The sequence below is a fragment of the Heliconius melpomene genome, chromosome 16 (assembly GCF_056956725.1).
Source record: "Heliconius melpomene rosina isolate 202511_hmr_F chromosome 16, ASM5695672v1, whole genome shotgun sequence".
In the NCBI taxonomy this organism is placed as follows: Eukaryota; Metazoa; Arthropoda; class Insecta; order Lepidoptera; family Nymphalidae; genus Heliconius; species Heliconius melpomene.
In genome coordinates this window covers 6,590,698-6,611,697 of record NC_140404.1, presented here as the reverse complement: position 1 = coordinate 6,611,697, position 21,000 = coordinate 6,590,698, and the positions used below count along the sequence as shown (strand labels likewise).

The following is a 21,000-nucleotide window of genomic DNA, read 5'->3' as shown; positions in this document are numbered from 1 at the left end:
TGTTTTTAACCATATATTTTTTTTATCTTGTATTTTTTTTACAATTTTTTTAGTTGTACCATTTTATGCAATGTAGTTTAAAAATCTTGTTTATATCTTACTACTGTAACTAAGTATAATTTTTTATAATGAAATTGGTTTTAACTGTTTAAGTATGTAGTTAAATAAAAAATGTTTACATTTTTATAGGTATACATAAATATATATTTTTTATAATATAAGTAAAACTTTATTTTAGTAAACATTTTTTGCTATATAATATATATATATTATTTTTATTATTACGCAATTTTGTTTATCGGTTTTTTTTTTACTTTTTCATTTTACTTTATTTTTCATAGAATAATAAGTATATGTTAAGATAGTTTTATATGTGGTGTGTAGTGTGCAATGAACGTGTAGAGTACAATGTTCTTTGTACGTAAGATAAAAATAAAGTACACTATTTATAAGATAAATAAATAAATAACAATAAAGAAAACATTGAGGCCAGTCGAGCGTATGACCTAAACGCGACTGATTGTAGGTTCCATTCCCACTTGAGGAAATTACAAATTTCATATTTTCTTGTCCTCTCTCTGGTATCCAAGCAAAACGACCACAATATCCTCAGAATTCAGCGGAAAGTGGGGAGATAGCTAGAAGCTGAAAAAAGAAACCTTTATACCTAAATTTAATTTTCTTAACGTCTTCTTTTCTCGTACATTAATAGTAATAGTTTAAACAAGCAAATTATATTTATATGTGATATACAAGGATAACTTTGCATATTATTGTTAATATCTAAAAGTAGGTAGTATCTATTCAAGGAGGAGTCAATTAAATTTATGACAAAGTTAAACTGCAACAAATAAATAGTCTTGCTATCGTCATACATCATTTAAAAAAATTTAGTATCTCACAAGTCACGCTGATCGTTAATAGTATCAGTTATCATTTAAAGATGTGGAAAACAAAATGTTTTGTCGCATTCTTCCGAAGGTACTGGTTTAGTGCGGACGTTAAGTAAACAGTGATAAAATGCAGGCAAATTTTGTATTGATATATTTTTTATCTTTAAAATTCGCACATTTGGTTAGTTCGCAATCGTTGAATATTCTTGGAGTGTTTCCATATCAAGGGAAAAGTCATTTTTTCGTCTTCAAGCCATATCTTGAAGAGCTGGCGCGGAGAGGACACAATGTTACAGTTATTTCATACTTCCCAAGTGAAAAGCCATTGCAAAATTACCATGACATAAGCTTGGTAGAACATTCGAAAATTTTAGAGGATGTGTTTTCAATACATCGATCGTATTACACTATATTTCAAATTAGTCAGTTCATATACTCGTCTGGAACGGAAAATTGTAGAACTTTGCTAGCGGATAAAAATGTTCAAAATCTTTGGAAATCCAAAATGAAATTCGACCTCGTCGTTGTTGAACAGTTCAATAGTGATTGCCCGCTTGGATTAGCTCACGCTTTAAAAGCTCCAGTCGTCGGTTTGACGTCCCACTGCTTAACTCCCTGGGTATACGACAGGTTTGGGGTCCCTTATAACCCATCTTATGTGTCATTTCAATTTCTGGAAGGGGGAACGAAGCCTACTTTTTATCAGCGAATAGAAAGAACTATATTGAATGCGTATTTGAAATTCGGCTTCAAATTCATGTGTCAAAATGTAGATCAACAAACACTTGCTCAGTATTTCGATAACGTGCCACCTCTTGAAGAGCTGGCTCGTAATATGAAATTTCTTCTTGTTTACACACATTTTGTTTTAACTGGTTCAAGTTTATTACCTCCTAACGTAATAGAAGTTGGTGGCTATCACTTAAAAGAACCGAAACTTCTGTCAAATATTAACCCGGTGAGTATTGTTTATTTTTTAGAAATTTCAGCATTACCCACTTCTTATTAAATTGTTTATTATAAGTACCAAATTAAGTTAAATCAGTCAAATATTTAATTTGTTTGTAATTAATGGCTTTAATGTTTGTGTATATTTAGCAAATTAAATAAGTTAAGTTCTGAATAACGAAATGATAATTTATATTTTCTTATTGCGAAAAACTATCATGTGTGATAATAAAAATTTACAGGAACTGCAAAAATTTATTGATGAATCTGAACATGGAGTTATTTATATAAGCTTTGGATCAATGCTTAAGGCCGTCTCAACGCCAAAAGAAAAGATAATTGCCATAATTGATGCGCTATCAGAACTTCCACAACGAGCTATATGGAAATGGGAAGAAGATACTTTACCTGGAAACCCTAAAAATATATATTTATCTAAATGGTTGCCACAAAACGAGATATTAGGTAAGTCATTTGTTTTTTTACTATTAGTTATATTTTTGCAAGCAAAAATTAAGTATATGCTAAACGTAAAATGCTAATGTTGAATTAATTTTTATTTCCCGGTGCCCTAAAATTTTAGAGTAATTCTTTCTATGTGAAGAGCATAATTTACAATCTTTATCACTTCTGTATGTCGTCCACGTGGCTTAATGTAACTTTAAGAAATCATAATATTATTAAATAACATTAAAAAAATAACAAAAAATGATAAGAGACAATGAAAAGACGCAGGGGCACAAAGTGTGCTGCAAAGTCGACTGTTTGTGGGTTCGATCCCCATTCGACGAAAGGAAATATTTATTTAATTGATATTTTCATTCTTTCGTTCTGGTGTCGATGCAAAGCGCGGTGTTGAAACCCGCCTCTCAACACGCCATGCCTCCAGAACTCGGCGGAAAGTGGGGGACGGAGTGTCTTGCTCGTGGTTCCCTCTACCTACCCTGCTGTATGCGGGATACAGCGTGAAGCTGATTAAAAAACGTTAGAAATCGAAAATGCGAATTTAAAAATAGACAATCAAATACAAATAATTCACGTAATGATTATATAGTAGTTGTTTTAAGAATAATAATTTTACTAAATTAAGAAAATATGTTTTGAATAAGGTTGCATAAAACATTGGATATTGTTAATTTTAAGAGTATAAAACTTGATTATATTAAATAATCTTAATTAGTATCTACTTAATGAAAGAAGGCAGTAGGTTAATATTAAAACCGATTAATTAAATCGATAATAAAATGATTTTATATTTAAAAAAGACATGACGAATCTATCCAAACCAACACACTAGCGAAATCTTCCGAATCTGCCAAATTTAATCATTCTATAGATCAACTGGAAGTACCCTATTAATTTTGATCCCCTTTTTAATGTCGAAATACGCGTTTTTTTGCTATTTAAGATTTAAGAACAAATTTATAGTTTTTCTCTTCATACATGTCCTTCAGGGGGTCCTCATCCTTTTTACGTGATCTTCCTCCAGTATTTCCGATACTGTATTTTCGAAGGTTAATCGAGGTCTGCCCCTACCTCTCTTAGTATATCTATATATATAAAAGGACTTGTCCTCACTGACTGAGGTAAGACGCACGCACAGCCGTAACCGCTGGTGGTAGAAACGTGAAATTTGGACAGATGTTTACTTTCGTATTCTGGACATCCACTAAGAAGGGATTTTGAAAAATGTTAACCCTAAAGGGGTGAAATAGGGGCTGAAAGTTTGTATGGAAAAAAAATTAAATCGGCACCGATTTTTATAAAATTTGAAATTCAGACTCTTAAAAGTATTTAATTGAATGTTTCATGGTTTTCTAGAATTCTGCCCCTAATGGTGCAAATAAGGGGTTGAAAGTTTGTATAGATTTTTTATTAAATCGGCACCAATTTTTATAAAATTTGAAATTCAGACTCTTAAAAATATATCATTGAACACATGTTTCATGGGTTATTAGAATTCACCCTTAAATACGCAAGAGAAGCTGCGCGCGTCCGCTAGTTATGTATAAGTTTAATAAATGAACTGAATAACAATGTAGCTATTAATTGGAACACCAATGAAGATATTAAAACTAATATCAATAACTTTACTCGTTAATCGATTTTAAAAAGAAAGAGCTCAACGCTTTTTGCATATATCAACAAAAAAAATAAAATAAATAAAAATACTTTATTTGTTCAACAGATTTTACATAAAAATAATTGTTACAGAGATCTCCTTTTAAGCAAGTAATGCCTGTATTAGGAGACCCTGGTCTTCCTATATAATATCTAAACTATCTGCTATTAATATCTGCTTTAACATTAAACTAAAAAAAAAAAAAAGAAACATTTTACAAATAAAATAATAAATTAATTGCTTTGTACATAAATATATAAGTTAGGTTGAACATGTTTTTTTGTGTATATGATTCCATAAGTGTGTGTGTGTATGTGTGCATGTGTGTGTGTGAGTATATATGGTAGTATGTGTGTGTATTGTTTTGTTGGTGATTATATGTCATTGGATGTGGCGTAGGAGAGTTTCAGTGTGAATTTTTTTGCAGGCGCGGTAATTTTTAGGATAGATGTAAATGTGTTTGTTTATCTCATTATATAATTGGGCAGATCGTTTGATGAATTGCATGGAGGCAAATGTAGTTTTCGTAACGGGAACTTTTATTATCTTGTATTTTCTTCTTTTTCTTTTTATACTAGAATCATAACAAACCATCTTATGAGTTTTTAAAATTATCTGAGTTATGTAGAAATACAAACAAATACATATATAATAAATACTTATATGTACCATAAAATATAATAAAATCACACTTTAACAAAAACTAAGTTATAGAAAATAATATTTTAATTATTTTAAACTAAAGGAAAATTAAAAATAATAAGTGTAATTATTTATACTTATATAATATACTAGCGGCCCGCCCGCGGCTTCGCCTGCGTGAACTACGTTATTATTAATTTCTGTCTTCATGAGTACTTACGTCCTATAAGTGACGTCCATGCAAAATTTGAGACTCCTAGCATTTGTAATAACGAAGTTTCATACAAACTTTCAACCCCAAAAACAACCCCTTAGAAGTCGAATATTGCAAATTCCCGTCTTAGCGAGCACCTACGTCCTATAAGTAACTCTTATGCAAAATTTGAGATTCCTAGGACTTGTAGTTTCTGAGATTTTGTGATGAGTGAGTGACCTTTCGATTTTATATATATAGATTAATTATACTTATAATTTAAAATACGTTATTTTGTAAGTCATTTAATGATTGCCAACAAATAACGGGTTTTAAATTAGTATCAATAAATAATTAATAATTTTATTTATTACACTTACTTAAATTTTTCTTCATTTTACTTCAGTAATTAAAATATTATATTTTATATAAGATTTTTTTTTAAATGACATTTATAGGAGGAGGTAATGCGTTGGTTGATGCTACAACAACCTTACTGTAATATCCAATTATATATATATTCTTTATTCTTTATTGCACATGTAATAAAATAATAAGAAAACAGTTAAAAAGTAATGTTTACAATGGCGGGCTTATTTCTGAAAGAAATCTCTTCCAGCCAACCTATGGAAGTGAATGAATGCCAAACAGCGGAATAACAACACCGTGCAATCAAAAAATAATTAAAATATCTGAAAAATATATATATTAACTAACACATTATATACATAATACATGTTACAATATATACATATATACACAAGTTATAAATATATAATTATATATACTATTAAATCGACTATATATACATAGACATACATATATAATACATACATAATAAATACCCTTACATACATACATATATACATATATATATAATATATACTAGAAACACTGAAATAAAAAATATACACTTCTTCTTAGAATATTAAGTTCATATAAGCCAAATCGGGCTTAAGACCGTGAAAAAAAAATATTTTGATGTACTATGTTATAAATAAATAAAAAATAAATTACTGACATTCTACTGAGAGCTTAACCGACTAAAACGTTTAAGCTTAAATAAAATTTATAATTTTCAGCGCATCCAAAAGTTCTCGCGTTTTACTCTCACTGCGGGCTATTGGGGACCACAGAAGCAATTTACCATGGCGTGCCAATGGTGGCGATGCCGATATTTGGAGACCAGCCAGCTAACGCCGCTGCTGTTGAGGAAAGCGGGCTCGGCGTCCAAATACAAATAGCACAGCTGACAAAAGATAAATTATTAGAGAAATTGAAAATTGTCCTCGATCCACAGTACGTCTATTATCTATTTTATAACTTTTTTTCCATCTTAATGGAGCATAAGGTTTAAGCATACACTTACGCGTAGAGCAGAGCAAAGAAATTAAAATAAATTTAAAAATGGATTTTAAGCTTTTGTATTAAAATATTTTCTTTTTTATGCATTGGACGCATTGCGTGTTGAGTGACGGAACTAAACGCCAATAATAATAAATAAAAAAATAATTCTCTCGAATGGGGATCGAACGCACAATCGTTGCCTTATAGTAACCCTCTTGTGTCCCCGCGCCACGACTGGCCTCAGATATACATTATAAAATGTTTTTATTAATATATCATAAATTAATAATTTCAGGTTCAGGCGAAACGTGAAGATTCTTTCAAAAGCCTGGCAGGACAGACCGACTTCAGCTATGGAGAGCGCAATATATTGGACGGAGTTTGCAGCGCGCTACCATAATTTTACATTTAGAACTCCAGCTGCAGATGTACCACTTTATCAATATCTTTGTCTAGATATCCTATTTGTGCTTGTCGTCATTTTTATTATTTTATTAGCTTTTCTAAAAAAAATACTATCATTGATAAAAACGAAATTATATTCGAATAAATCAAAAAAACATAAGAAACATTAATTTAGTGTTATAAGAGAGGTGGATGGTGGTGGTGGATGGGTTAGGTACCTTATATGAGGTAAATCAGCTTCACACTGTATCGCGCACACAGCTGGGTAGGCAGAGGGTCTAGTGTTAAAACACTCCGTTCACCACTTTCCGCCAAATTCTAGAGCATTGCGTGTTGAGTGGCGAAACTCAACGCCGCGCTTTACCTTGACACCAGAGCGAGGAAATGTAAATATAAATTAAAATAAATATTTTATTTCTTCGAGTGGGGATTGATCCACAAGCAAAAAAAAATACTATAACTGCTATTTACTTGTCTTAAAATAGAGCTGCCATGTGATTTATAATTAAGTTTTTATGTATATACTTTAAAACGTTACCCTTTTGTTGTTATTTGAGAATAATAATTATTAATATTTATTTTATTCAACAAATAAAACAATGAAGAAACTGAAAAATAAATATTATTTATTTATTTATTAAGGTACAAAAACGTATGTAATAACTTAGCCTTGGATTATTATTAAAATTATGAATCGGCCCGAAGCCCCAAACTCGAGCTTGAAAAAAACCAGTATTAAGGCCGACACATTGGCCAGCGTTCGTACATCACGTTTATCTTTTTCATTGTTCCTTTATCTCTATAATATTTTGATATCTGATTTATTAACTCGACCTAAAAACTAATTTAAAAGATAATCATGTGCTCATATTGAATTGTGTAATTATTATTTATAATGGCTGTGTTCACTTTTTTAAATATTTTTGTATTAATAACTATATGTAGCTTTAATACTGTGCAATCGTTAAATATTTTAGGTGTTTTTCCATTGCCCGCAAAAAGTCATTTCTTCGTCTTTTCTCCATATTTAAAAGAGTTGGCAAATCGTGGGCACAATGTGACTGTTATATCGTACTATCCACAAAAAGAAATTCTGGCTAACTATCATGATATAGACCTGGGTGAATCTTCCAAACCTATCGAGATCACTCATCCGTTAAGCAAATCACTACTTTTTGTTTTTATTTCACTCACACTGCTTCAAGCATTCAGTGGTCCGGTAACTTGTAGAGTGTTATTAGATAATGAAGATGTTCAAAATTTGTGGGAAACTGGTGTGAAGTTCGATTTGGTCGTTGTGGAACAGTTCAACACGGATTGTGGCCTGGCGTTGGCTTACGCGTTGGAAGCCCCCGTGATCGGCATCACTTCTCATGTACTACTACCTTGGCACTATAACAGATTTGGTGTTCCTTACAATCCGTCATATGTAACTTATGATTTCTTGAAAGGTGGGACGGAACCGACTTTACTGGAAAGAATCACAAGAAGCTTTCTATATAGTTATAGCAATTTCATATTTACTCATGTAAGCCAAGCGATAGAACAAAATATAGCTAGTGAATACATAAGTGACGTGCCTCCACTTAATGATCTAGCTAAAGATATTAAATTAGTGTTAGTGTACCAAAATTTCATTCTGTCAGGATCTTCAATATCAGGTCCTAACGTTATTGACGTTAGTGGTTACCATGTTGCTGAACCGAAACCTTTGCCAGAGGTAAGAAATATATTTTATTTATATATAGGGAACAAGTAATCAACACCTATATAAAGAGATATAAAAATGAATATATAGGGTTTAAAAATGTAATTACGAGTAAAAATATTTCAATTAATGTATTCGGATCTCATATATTCGTTACAAATAATCTGAAAATAATATTAAATATACAATATACGTTACAAAATAAAATGTGTTTACAACCTAAAGATATATTCAAATTGCTTAAAATTTGTATTAGCCAATAATAGAGAAAATCACCCGTTATCGATCTTGAGGCCCCAGTAATCGACACCTAATTATCAATAGAGATAGAATATATGAGATCCGAATACACCTTGTATAAACATAAAAGAAAAAATAATTTTACCATATATGTATATATATGGTAAAATTTATGTATGTTTTATGACTTAATAAATAACAATAAAAAAAATATTTTTCTCAATAGGACTTGAAAAAGTTCATCGACGAGTCCGAGCATGGAGTCATTTATATAAGTTTTGGGACACTGTTAAAAGGATCCGCGATGTCAATCGACAAAATACAAAGTATTATAGACGCTATGTCTGAACTACCCCAGCGCGTTATTTGGAAGTGGAATAAAAGAAAATTACCTGTAAATTCGACTGATATTTATTTATCAAAATGGTTGCCACAGAACGACATTTTTGGTAACTAAATATTTAATTACAGTATCTACTTTTATATAAACATATAAAGTAAATTAAATGTTAAGATTTAAAAATGCTGTAGTTGTAATTATTTAAAACATATACATATATCTTTCATAATAGTCAGAGAGATCGTAGAGTTTGATAATTTCTCTATCTCTAGATAGAGAAATTTAGAGCGCACATTACATAATATTTATATATATTTTCAGCACATCCAAAAGTTGTCGCATTTTTTTCTCATTGTGGCCTATTAGGGACTACTGAAGCAATTTATCATGGCGTACCTGTAGTAGGAATGCCGATTTATGGAGACCAACCAACTAACGCAGCTGCTATAGAAGAAAGTGGCTTGGGCGTACAAGTAGAATATGATTCTCTCAGCAAAGATTACCTTCTCGAGAAATTTAAAACAGTTCTTAATCCTGCGTGAGTATAAGCTTTTTATTAATTTTAAAATTCCACACCTCAAAAAGAAAGAACGAGATATAGGATCATTTTGCTGTCCGTCTGTTCGTCTGTCAAAAGCAATCATCTCGAGATCGCGTGGAGATATCAAGCTGAAAATAATATTAAATATTCAGGTCTATTGTACATGTAGCCCAGAAATAATCAACCTTTTAAGTCTATGCAATCAAAAGATACAAGCATTTATGCACCGTTCCTGTTGCATATTGTATGAAATTCACCGCGTAAGCGTAATTCGCGCGAAGCGAAAAAACCATTACAAAGTTATTATATTTACATTTACAATACAAGTCATTACATTTACATTTACAATTACATTTACATTGCTTACTGCAGGGTACGCACAGGGGACCTAATGCTAAAACACTCCGTTCCCCACTTTCCGCCGAATTTTTATGGCATTGCGTGTTGAGTGGCGAAACTCAACGCCACGATTTACGTATTTTTTTCTATATTATAATATAAACCTCTATTTAAATTTTCAGGTTTCGAGAAAATGTAAAACACCTATCCAAAGCGTGGCACGATCGACCTATAAAAGCAATGAATGAAGCAATTTTCTGGACGGAGTTCGCGGCGCGCTACAAAAATGTTACCTTCAGACCGCCTGTTACGGACACACCTATGTACCAATACCTCTGTATAGATGTTTATGTTATTTTATTTATTATTGTTGTCATAAATATTATTTTACTTAAGTTTTTCATATCGTTATTGTATAGAATTACAATAAGTAAGTTATTAAAAAAAACACAAAGTAATGAAAACAAGAAGGCTGACTAGAGTAGGTTGCTTACGTTAAGACCTCATTTATAATTTCAATTTTATAGTTAAGTTAGTTAAGTTTAGTTTTTTATTATTTTTAATTAAGGAACATTCATTATGATAGTTTTAAATAATAAAATATTTTTTCAACGGGTAATTTTTGGCATATTTTATAAGAACTTCCAACGATTTAATAAATTAATTTTAAAATCTTTATCGATTTAATACAACTTGATTCCATCATAATACATTATACTTACATACCAGACGGAACGTGATAGAGATAGGTTTAATTTGATGTTGGAGAATATTTTATTTAACATTATTTTTGCTTTCCTGGTCTATTCTATATACCCACGCACAGCAGGGTAGGCAGAGGGAACCTAATGTTAAAGACTCACCGTTTCCCATTTTCCACCGAATTCTTGAGTGGCAGAGAGAAGAAACGAAAATATATATTAATATAAATATTTCATTTTCTTGAATGGGAATCCAACCCACAACCAGTCGTGTTTACAGTCGCAACCTTGTGTGCCCTTGCGTCACGATTTTTCTTGAATATGTAATAAAAATAATATGTTATACTCAGTTACATAAAAAACTAGCGACCCTATTGCGGCTTCGCCCGCTTTTACTACTGGATTATTCATATAATGTATGTTTGCAAAGCACTCAAGATAATGTGAAAATTAATTAAACCCTAATGCAACCCGCATTTTCGTAGTTTCGATAAGGATTTTCCAATTGTTTTACACAGCAAGGATTTTTTAGTAGGTACCGTAATTTTAAATCTGTGCTACTAATCTTTTCAAGTACTTATTAAAGTATATTTAAATTACTATTTTTAGATAGTTAAATGACATTAAATAATACATTCAACTCGAATTATCCAATACGTGCAAACGCATCTAAATCTTCGTTGCTATAAAGGCAGGCGGGTTTTTTTTTTCGAGCTTGTGGTTAATGCTGAAGAGGGTATTCTGTCCCTGATGAAAAGCAAGCACTACGTGGCTGCCTGTGACAAAAATTAAATAGAATGCATTGGCCGGGAATTGAACTCGGGCTGCCCGCGTGGCAGGCGAGCATTCTACCACTGAACCACCGATGCGTGTAAGGCAGGCGGGCGCGGCGGACTCGCTTTTATAAGCATAACGTCGCGAGGCGCGTTTCGCAGCAAGGATTTTTTCATATTGTAACAACTTCTAAGTACTTATTAAAATGAAAAACAGTAAAAGACGAAAGAGAAGTTTTGATCTACATTAAATGGCCAACGTAACTAATATACTTATTTATATCCTGAGAGTAAGGGATAAGTGAAACTTGAGTAACATACAGCTGATGTGTCAACGGCGGGATGTGTCAACAATTAAATGCGTTTTTCTCTAAAACTATTCGAAAATAAAATTAAAAAAATAAAATTTCGAAATAGTGTAAAAAACAAATTTTATCTTCGTTTAACGTAGAAAATTAATAAAGTATTTTAAAGGATAAGGATTAATACCATTATGGAAAAATATCCCTCACAATGAAAAATATATTGAAATTACAATTTTTAGACAGAAATATAATCACTACACGTTATTCTTAATAGATACGAATATGCTCTCGCGGACTTTTTTGTAGATCTTATTAAGACGAACAATACTCCAGTACATTTTTTTCATGCAGTACTTACCATTAAAGCAGCGCATGCGCGAAAGTGTCTCAACGGGTAGGACTTTATACACATTTATCGTATTTATGTTAATTTACATAAGAATGTACAAATAATAAACTATATATAAACCTTCTATGAAAAATACTCGACTTAATGGTGAAATCCGCATCAAAATCCGTTGGGTGGTTTAGAAGAAGAAGAGTTAGAAACAACAGACAGACACGAAAAGCGACTTTGTTTTATAAGATATAGGATAGGATAGGATAGGATAGGATACATACCTAACTTTTGAACCATATTATGTAAAACAAACATACTAATTAGGCACCTACATATTAAATTAACATTAGTTGTAAGTAATCTTCTACAAAATTGATTATATTATTTCTTTTCGATGATTTTCAATTATCTTTTTCATATAATATATAAATTGCTACAATTAATTCAAATTCACAAGAATCCAGAATCATCCAGAATTCTGAAAAGTGAAGAGCGGAGTTTCTTGACACTAGGCTCCGTCTGCCTACCATGCTACATGCGGGATATAGCGTAAAGCTAAAAAAAAACATACATAATAAGCACTTATAAAGCAAATAAATGTATCAACTAAGTATTATGTATTTATACCTACATTTACAAATCCACCCACACAGTTGTATCAGATATATTTATAAGATTATCTAGTAACTTAGTGAGTGCTAAATGCTAAATTCAATTCAATTCAAGTCAGTACGTCGCGGACGGCCTTGACTCTCGCGTGGCTGCAAACATGAATTTTTACACGGTTTCTCTATTTTTCTGTGTTATTTTATACAAAGTAAACGCGTTAAATATTTTAGGAATATTTCCCTACCAAGGAAAAAGCCATTTTTTTGTATTTAGAGTGTATTTACAAGAACTAGCTAGACGGGGCCACAATATAACAGTGATTTCACACTTTCCGGAAGCGCACTCGCCGGCCAATTATCGCGATATAAGCTTAGCTGGAAGTATCAAAATTGTGGAGGATGACTTGCCCTTTTCTAGATCATATTCAACTATATTAGGTGTTGGATTCTTCTTAACTAATGCTGGAAAAGAGAACTGTGCAGTGTTGTTAGCTAACCAAGAAGTTAGAAAACTTGTTGAAAATAAAATTAAGTTCGATGTAATCGTGGTTGAACAGTTTAACAGTGATTGTGCTTTAGGTATTGCTTACAAGCTGAATGCACCAGTTGTGGGCATAGCGTCTCACATTTTGATGCCTTGGCAGTACAGTAGATTTGGTATTCCAAATAACCCATCATTTGTCTCATATATTTTTTTGGAAGGTGGAACAAAACCTACAATATGGCAAAGAGTTGAAAGAACTATATTTGATTTGTACTTCAATACGCTATTCTATATAAATAGTCAAAGGAACGACCAATTAGAGCTAGCTAAATATTATGATGATATACCTCCATTGGAAGAATTAGCAAAAGAAATAAAATTCTTGCTATTGTATCACAATTTTGTTCTCACGGGATCGCGGCTATTTCCTAGTAATGTTATTGAAGTAGGTGGTTTCCATGTGAAAGACAGCAACCCATTAACTGGAGTAAGTTTCTAATAAAAAAAATTTTTGTTTTGAACTTAGAGTAAAAAATGTTTGTTCAGTTGCCTATTAATATTTTTTTTAATATGGATTAAACAACCTTGTAACTACACTTCCGAAACATTAGCAAACGGGGACTTTTATTTTAATTTTAAAATCTTTTTAAAAATGAAATTGGTTATGGAGCAAAAAAATACAATCAAAATAGCTAAGCGCTAAGCTTGATCCTATATTTAAAAATGATGTATTATTAAAACAAGAACAGTTAAAATATATAATACTTTGTTATATATAAATATTGGCTGTCTTAAATATAATTCAATAATTACAAAATAAAATATAAATTTACAGGAATTGAAGAGATTTATGGACGAAGCAGAACATGGTGTCATATACATAAGTTTTGGATCCGTCGTTAAAACTTCTACGATGCCAGACGATAAACTAAAAGAGATTTTAGGAGCCATTGCTGAACTTCCATATAGATTCATTTGGAAATGGGAAAGTAAAGATGTGAAGATGGATAGAAATAAGCTTTTTGTTGCGAGCTGGTTGCCGCAAGTTGATATTTTAGGTAAGTTATTACAAAAAAATTTAACACACCTCTGGTCGTTAGATAGGTGAAAATCGTGAAAAATTACGATATATCACAAGGCGGAGAGATGCAGTAAGATACCTATCACGTTTTTTTACTTTGCTAGGTGTTTGCTAATTCCTGATTCGAGGACATGTTCAAACATATATTTTGTTCTAATATAAATTTTGTTATAAAATGTTTAAAAAAACATCATGTGATGAATGGACGTCCTTCATAAATAGACATATCTACATAAATAATAAATTTTATGAATCATAGCCTTAAAAGATTACAATTTTTTAAATGTATCAAACAAAAAGTAAAGTTTAAAAGGTGCATCAATATTTACCTACATTCATCAGACTAAAGAGGTTTAATCCACTCTCATTCCAGGTCACTCTAAAACACTAGCTTTTTTCTCCCATGCTGGTATGGGCGGAACTACGGAAGCCATACATTTCGGGGTACCCACGGTGGCTATGCCCGTAATCGGTGACCAGCCCTCCAATGCAGCATCAATAGAAGAAAGTGGACTTGGGGTTACACTGCAAATCAGAGATTTAACAAAAAATAATTTAGTAGCAGCATTAAAAAAAGTATTGGATCCAAAGTAAGTAAACTAATATATTTTATGGCTTACCTAAGCTATCTTTTTTTTATACTGTGTTATCCGCTGTTTGACAGTGACTAATATTTGCTAAGACTTGATGAACATCCTTACTAATATTTCATAACATTTAATATTTATGTCACTTAATAAGACTAGGAGGGTATTTATGCATTTTTTTAAAAAATGTATTTATTTGAACTGTTTTGTGTCTCAAGAAACCATTTTAAATAAGCATGTTCTAAACTCTAACCGCTATAAATATATCTTTAATAGATTCCGAGAGAACGTAAAGACTTTATCAAAAGCATGGAAGGATCGTCCATTACCTTCGTTGGATACTGCTATATACTGGACAGAATTTGCCGCAAAGTATCCCAACTACACGTTCAGAACCCCGGCAGCCGATGTTCCTCGTTACCAATACTATAGTCTCGACGTCGTAGGTGTCCTAGCACTTGCAGTCATTTCTGTGGGATACGTAACTAAATTAACACTTACTCTCATGTGTGGAAAAAGTAAAAAGAGCGAGGTGCACAGCGTAAAAAATAAAAATAAGAAAAAGAAAAAAGGTGATTAGCGCACGCTTTAATATTTCAATATTAAAAAGTAATAAGTTTTAGAAATAAACTTTTTTATAACTATCCTGTCTACTTATTTGCACCTCTTTATAATAAAAGTATTTAAGTCTCATAAAAACTATAAAAAGTTTTATGATTCATCATTTTGCAGTTATTTCGTTTAATTATATATTTTCGAATTCAAAATAATTAATTGTATAAAGGAATCGAATATCGAATCGAAAATATTTAATTGAGAACCACCTCCTTGTTTGGAAAGTCGGTTAAAAATAGAGATTTATTACAAACAAATACAGATTTATTATAATTATACATATATAGATTGCTATATATTTGCAGGCAAACTTACTTATGCCTTGAGTTCATTCAAATGACTATAACTTTTTTTAATGAACCGATTCTGATGAAACAAACTTTAAATGCTAAGCTGGGTTAAAACAAAGAAATTGGTGAATGTTTCACGTAAATCGGTTCAGTACTTTCAGAAATTAGCGTGACCATACATACAGACAGACAAGAATGGCAAAAAAATATTAGTGCTTTCTATTATTCTTTTTAAGTGTCCCTCTATCCATTTCAGTCAAAAATACTAAATGTACAAATAAAATATTTTTACTGTTTTATTATATATAGAGAACAGCTATCTGTATCTGATATCTATATATCAAGTATTAATATTGGTCGTATTTTTTAGTTGTAAGTAATCTTCTACAAAATTAATTATACTATTTCTTTTCAATGATTTTCAAGAAATACTTAATTATCTTTTTCATGTAGTATATAAATTGCTATAATTAATTCAAATTCACAAGAATCCAGAGTCATCCATAATTCCGAAATGTGGAGAGCGGAGTATCTTGACACTAGGCTCCGTCTGCCTACCATGCTACATGCGGGATATAGCGTAAAGCTAAAAAAAAACATACATAATAAGCACTTATAAAGCAAGTAAATGTATAAACTAAGTATTATGTATTTATACATTTACAAAGTCATCCACAATATTGAGTCATATACTTTTAAGATTGTCTATATTATATACTAAGCAGTAAATCAGTGAGTGATAAATGCTAATATACAATTCAATTCAAGTCAGTACGTCGCGGACGGCCGTGACTCTCGCGTGGCTGCAAATATGAAGTTTTACACGTTATCTCTATTTTTCTGTGTTATTTTATACAAAGTAAGCGCGTTAAATATTTTGGGAATATTTCCCTACCAAGGAAAAAGCCATTTTTTTGTATACAGAGTGTATTTACAAGAACTAGCTAGACGGGGCCACAATATAACAGTGATTTCACACTTTCCGGAAGCGCACTCGCCGGCCAATTATCGCGATATAAGCTTAGCTGGAAGTATCAAAATTGTGGAGGATGACTTACCCTTTTCCAGATCATATTCAACTATATTAGGTGTTGGATTCTTCTTAACTAATGCTGGAAAGGAGAACTGTGCAGTGTTGTTAGCTAACCAAGAAGTTAGAAAACTTGTTGAAAACAAAACGAAGTTCGATGTAATAGTGGTTGAACAGTTTAACAGTGATTGTGCTTTAGGAATTGCTTACAAGCTGAAGGCACCAGTTGTGGGCATAGCATCTCACATTTTGATGCCTTGGCAGTACAGTAGATTTGGTATTCCAAATAACCCATCATTCGTTTCATATCATTTTTTGGAAGGTGGAACAAAACCTACATTATGGCAAAGAGTTGAAAGAACTGTATTTGATTTGTACTTCAATACGCTATTCTATATAAATAGTCAAAGGAACGACCAATTAGAGCTAGCTAAATATTATGATGATATACCTCCATTGGAAGAATTAGCAAAAGAAATAAAGTTCTTACTATTGTATCACAATTTTGTTCTCACGGGATCGCGGCTATTTCCTAGTAATGTTATTGAAGTAGGTGGTTTCCATGTGAAAAACAGCAACCCATTAATTGGAGTAAGTTATTAATAAAAAAACTTTTTTGTTTTGAACTTAGAGTAAAAAATGTTTGTTCAGTTGCCATATTATTTAATATGGATTAAACAACCATGCACAAATCCGTAAAAGTAAACGGGGTCTTTTCTTCTTATTTTAATAACTTTTTAAGAAATTAAATGGGGTATAGAGCAAATTTGCCTTATATAAGTAACTAAGTAAAAAATAACCCTTCCTTAGCTTCTTCTTCTTGCTATATTTAAAAATGATGTATTCTTAAAACAAGGACATTTAACAATATATAAAATTTTGTGATATATAAACATCGGTTGTCTCAAAATATAATTCGTAAATTAATTACAAAATTTATATTTACAGGAGTTAAAGAGATTTATGGACGAAGCAGAACATGGTGTCATATACATAAGTTTTGGATCCGTCGTTAAAGCTTCTACGATGCCAGACGATAAACTAAAAGAGATTTTAGGAGCCATTGCTGAACTTCCATATAGATTCATTTGGAAATGGGAAAGTAAAGATATGAAGATGGACAAAAATAAGCTTTATGTTGCGAGCTGGTTGCCGCAAGTTGATATTTTAGGTAAGCTATTACAAAAAAATTAACACACCTCTGGTCTTTGGATAGAAAAATTTAATATTTTCAATTAAGTATTCCGAGGTGAAAATCGTCAAAAATCACGATATATCGCAAGGCGGAGAGAGGATATAGTAAGATATCACGTTTATTTATTTTGCTCGGTATAATTTTATTAAAAAATGTTAAAAAAACAATATCACGTTATTAATTGACGTCCCCTTCATCATAAATAGATATACTTAAGTATCTACATATAATAAATTTTATGAATCATAGCCTTAAAAGATTACAAATTGTTGTATCTATCAAACAAAAATCAAAGTTTAAAAGATCCATCAATACTTACCTACATTCATAAGACTAAAGAGTTTTAATCCACTCTCATTCCAGGTCACCCTAAAACACTAGCTTTTGTCTCCCATGCTGGTATGGGTGGAACTACGGAGGCCATACATTTCGGGGTACCCACGGTGGCTATGCCCGTAATGGGTGATCAGCCCTCTAATGCAGCATCAATAGAAGAAAGTGGACTTGGAGTTACACTGCAAATCAGAGATTTGACAAAAAATAATTTAGTAGCAGCATTAAAAAAAGTATTGGATCCGAGGTACTTAAGTAAAACTAACGAATTTTGTACGCTTAAGCTATCTTTTTTATTTTATCGGCTATTTAACTGACTGTGACTGACCATCTTTACTAATATTTGATAAGATTTGATGTATAAGTATGTCATTTGATAAAACTAAGACGATATTTATGCATTTAATTTTAAATTATATTAATTTGAACTGTGTTTCAAAAAACTATTTTAAATGGGCATGTTCTAAATTCTTACCGCTATAAGAAAATATATATCTTTAATAGATTCCGAGAGAACGTAAAGACCTTATCAAAAGCATGGAAGGATCGTCCATTACCTCCGTTGGATACTGCTATATACTGGACAGAATTTGCCGCAAAGTATCCCAACTACACGTACAGAACCCCGGCAGCCGATGTTCCTCGTTACCAGTACTATAGTCTCGACGTCGTAGGTGTCCTAGCACTTGCAGTCATTTCTGTGGGATACGTAACTAAATTAACACTTACTCTGATGTGTGGAAATAGTAAAAAGAGCGAGGTGCAGAGTTTAAAAAATAAAAATAAGAAAAAGAAAAAAGGTGATTAGCGCACGCTGAAATATTAATAAATAATAAGTTTTGGAAATAAACTTTTTTATTACTATCCTGTCTACTCATTTGCACCTTTTTTTTTATAAAAGTATTTAAGTAAGTCTCATAAAAACTATAAAAAGTTTTATGATTCATCATTTTGCAGTTATTTCGTTTAAGTGATTTTTTTTTTAAATAATATCAACATTAGTGCAGGCCAAAAATAAATAAATTTCTTTAAAAATAAATAAAGTCATTAATGAATATCTTCTTTCAAACTCAAAGCACACTTCATAAAATATGTAATTTCAAGAACATTAGCACTGTTAAATACTGCAAAAAACTGCAATGTTAAATAATGATATTATAACATGAAAAATATATTTTCGAAACCAACAAAATGCCGAAATTCATAATGAATACACCATAAACACCATAAGAGGTAAGCTCTATAATTATTTTTAAAGAGTTTTAGATTCACATCTTAAGGCAATTAGATTCAAATTTCAACAGTAGTTAAAACTGTAGTTTCAATTAAAGTGGTGCTGACAACAACACTATATTATTTAAAAATAAATTATTAATTTCTTTCAGAAATTCCGAGTTCCTACAATGGCGTGTTGCTGTAAGCCTGGGCAATGTAAGCTAATATTATTTATGTTTTTACCTACGCTAGTACGAAATGCGCAAACTCAACTATTAAATTAATTTATAATTTTATAATAGACTACTGATCGCCTCTACATCCCATAGGCTATTGATTTTTCTTCATAATTCCTTAATTTTTTAGGTATACTTATTACTGACAAACAATTACCATATTGGTTGTCAAAATCTGCTTTTTACTTAAAATATACCTACTATGTAAATATGTACTGTGTAGTTTTTATACTACTTTTTTTTATTTTTAAGCAAATAAGTCATCGGTGAGCTGCCTGGGACGATGTGATATACCGAAACACCGCTGCTTACAAAAACATGATGTCAAACCTGGACCTATTCCTAAACATATGGGATGGCTCTACACAGCGAAAGATGCCCCAGAACACCAGGTTTTATATATAAATAATTAATAAAATTACAGAACTAAATAATAAATTAAATTACAAAATCAAAAATCAGCTTCAGGCTGTATCCCTTATACCAAAGGGCTAGTGTTAAGACACTCCGTTCCTCACTTTCCGCCGAATTTTTTGAGGCATTGACTGTTGAGTGGCAGAATCCAACGCCGGTCTCTTTTTGCCTTGCTGCCAGAGCGAAGAAATGAAAATATTAAGAAATAATATTTCATTTCCTCGATCGAACCCACAACCGTCGCGTTAGACATACCCTTGAGTACCTGCGCGACGACGGCTTCATTAATAAATTAAATTTACTTATTTCAACTGATATTACCTATATTCTTAATATAATAATTTCTATTTCAAGTTACGATGCGGATGGCGACCAGGTCACATAGCATGTCCAGTGCTCAAAAGAATAGAGCAACACAATTGTATGAAAAGTAGCGAGTGCACGCCATGTCCATCAACTTGCTTGAGAACACCCTGCTATAAGACATGTTGTAGCCCACCAAAATGCCTGGCGGTCTGCCCCTCGTCGCAACTATGTCCAAAACCGCCTTGCAACCCCCAACCACTAATAAGAATCATACGTCACCAAGGCCAATATCAAATATGCACAAAGCCTTCGAATATAAGTAACGCCCCATCAGGACCGTATCCATTAAAATACGTATTAAATGCTGATGAGAATGACGACACAAAAGATGCTAAATTTAGTGTAGAAGCAAAGTTCAACGATTATCATTTTGATTACACAAGTTCTCAATCATCTTTTGTCATAGACTTTTCGCCTCCAGAACCAAGATGCTATAAGCCCTGTCCGAAGAAAAGCTCTAATACAGCGTGTAAAATTAACAATAACGACACTTCTAAAACAAATTAACATTATATAAAAACTATTTTGGCTTCATTTCTGCATACTTATATAAATATATATATTTTTTTTTATAGCTGTAATTAACATATTAATATTTAATAAAAACATTTTTATCAAGTCACACAAGAGATTGAAATTTTAATTAACAGCTGGGTTGTAGTGATAATAATATAAAATTGTTAATATTTTTATTTTCAGCTTTGCTTTA

At 31.6% G+C, this 21,000-nt stretch overlaps 5 protein-coding genes and 1 long non-coding RNA gene across 6 annotated transcripts; 5 read left to right on the top strand and 1 right to left on the bottom strand.

Moving 5' to 3' along the window:
* Positions 1–835: 835 nt before the first annotated feature.
* On the top strand, positions 836–7,058 carry LOC146530842 (UDP-glycosyltransferase UGT5-like). Its single transcript, XM_085198918.1, has 4 exons — positions 836–1,851; positions 2,084–2,306; positions 5,881–6,097; positions 6,441–7,058. Exons 1-4 carry the CDS (start codon positions 1,021–1,023, stop codon positions 6,718–6,720), a joined length of 1,551 nt encoding a protein of 516 aa, XP_085055044.1. The 5' UTR covers positions 836–1,020; the 3' UTR covers positions 6,721–7,058.
* Positions 7,059–7,155: 97 nt separating this feature from the next.
* On the bottom strand, positions 7,156–14,476 carry LOC146530840 (uncharacterized). Its single transcript, XR_014878837.1, has 2 exons — positions 14,340–14,476; positions 7,156–8,021 (listed from the first exon to the last, which is right to left on the bottom strand). It is a non-coding gene; the product is annotated as an uncharacterized LOC146530840 (long non-coding RNA).
* On the top strand, positions 7,446–10,394 carry LOC146530841 (UDP-glycosyltransferase UGT5-like). Its single transcript, XM_085198914.1, has 4 exons — positions 7,446–8,270; positions 8,725–8,947; positions 9,160–9,376; positions 9,901–10,394. The coding sequence occupies exons 1-4, from the start codon at positions 7,446–7,448 to the stop codon at positions 10,196–10,198; spliced, it is 1,563 nt and encodes a 520-aa protein (XP_085055040.1). The 3' UTR covers positions 10,199–10,394.
* Positions 12,557–15,241, top strand: LOC146530839 (UDP-glucosyltransferase 2-like). Its single transcript, XM_085198916.1, has 4 exons — positions 12,557–13,416; positions 13,765–13,987; positions 14,384–14,600; positions 14,874–15,241. The coding sequence occupies exons 1-4, from the start codon at positions 12,607–12,609 to the stop codon at positions 15,175–15,177; spliced, it is 1,554 nt and encodes a 517-aa protein (XP_085055042.1). The 5' UTR covers positions 12,557–12,606; the 3' UTR covers positions 15,178–15,241.
* A 987-nt stretch (positions 15,242–16,228) lies between these two features.
* Positions 16,229–18,925, top strand: LOC146530838 (UDP-glucosyltransferase 2-like). The gene is made up of 4 exons (XM_085198915.1): positions 16,229–17,123; positions 17,481–17,703; positions 18,091–18,307; positions 18,565–18,925. The coding sequence occupies exons 1-4, from the start codon at positions 16,314–16,316 to the stop codon at positions 18,866–18,868; spliced, it is 1,554 nt and encodes a 517-aa protein (XP_085055041.1). The 5' UTR covers positions 16,229–16,313; the 3' UTR covers positions 18,869–18,925.
* A 9-nt stretch (positions 18,926–18,934) lies between these two features.
* LOC146530837 (uncharacterized) lies at positions 18,935–20,910 on the top strand. Its single transcript, XM_085198919.1, has 3 exons — positions 18,935–19,491; positions 19,764–19,903; positions 20,280–20,910. The coding sequence occupies exons 1-3, from the start codon at positions 19,464–19,466 to the stop codon at positions 20,796–20,798; spliced, it is 687 nt and encodes a 228-aa protein (XP_085055045.1). The 5' UTR covers positions 18,935–19,463; the 3' UTR covers positions 20,799–20,910.
* The last annotated feature ends 90 nt before the right edge of the window (positions 20,911–21,000 follow it).

Coding starts and splice junctions, on each gene's coding strand:
- LOC146530842 (XM_085198918.1), top strand. CDS start 1,021: ATGCAGGCAAATTTTGTATTGATATATTTTTTATCTTTAAAATTCGCA. Junction 1,852..2,083: donor TTCTGTCAAATATTAACCCG/GTGAGTATTGTT, acceptor AAAAATTTACAG/GAACTGCAAAAATTTATTGA. Junction 2,307..5,880: donor GCCACAAAACGAGATATTAG/GTAAGTCATTTG, acceptor TATAATTTTCAG/CGCATCCAAAAGTTCTCGCG.
- LOC146530841 (XM_085198914.1), top strand. CDS start 7,446: ATGGCTGTGTTCACTTTTTTAAATATTTTTGTATTAATAACTATATGT. Junction 8,271..8,724: donor AACCGAAACCTTTGCCAGAG/GTAAGAAATATA, acceptor TTTTCTCAATAG/GACTTGAAAAAGTTCATCGA. Junction 8,948..9,159: donor GCCACAGAACGACATTTTTG/GTAACTAAATAT, acceptor ATATATTTTCAG/CACATCCAAAAGTTGTCGCA.
- LOC146530839 (XM_085198916.1), top strand. CDS start 12,607: ATGAATTTTTACACGGTTTCTCTATTTTTCTGTGTTATTTTATACAAA. Junction 13,417..13,764: donor ACAGCAACCCATTAACTGGA/GTAAGTTTCTAA, acceptor ATAAATTTACAG/GAATTGAAGAGATTTATGGA. Junction 14,601..14,873: donor AAAAAAGTATTGGATCCAAA/GTAAGTAAACTA, acceptor TATCTTTAATAG/ATTCCGAGAGAACGTAAAGA.
- LOC146530838 (XM_085198915.1), top strand. CDS start 16,314: ATGAAGTTTTACACGTTATCTCTATTTTTCTGTGTTATTTTATACAAA. Junction 17,704..18,090: donor GCCGCAAGTTGATATTTTAG/GTAAGCTATTAC, acceptor CTCTCATTCCAG/GTCACCCTAAAACACTAGCT. Junction 18,308..18,564: donor AAAAAAGTATTGGATCCGAG/GTACTTAAGTAA, acceptor TATCTTTAATAG/ATTCCGAGAGAACGTAAAGA.
- LOC146530837 (XM_085198919.1), top strand. CDS start 19,464: ATGGCGTGTTGCTGTAAGCCTGGGCAAT. Junction 19,492..19,763: donor TTGCTGTAAGCCTGGGCAAT/GTAAGCTAATAT, acceptor TTTATTTTTAAG/CAAATAAGTCATCGGTGAGC. Junction 19,904..20,279: donor AAGATGCCCCAGAACACCAG/GTTTTATATATA, acceptor TTCTATTTCAAG/TTACGATGCGGATGGCGACC.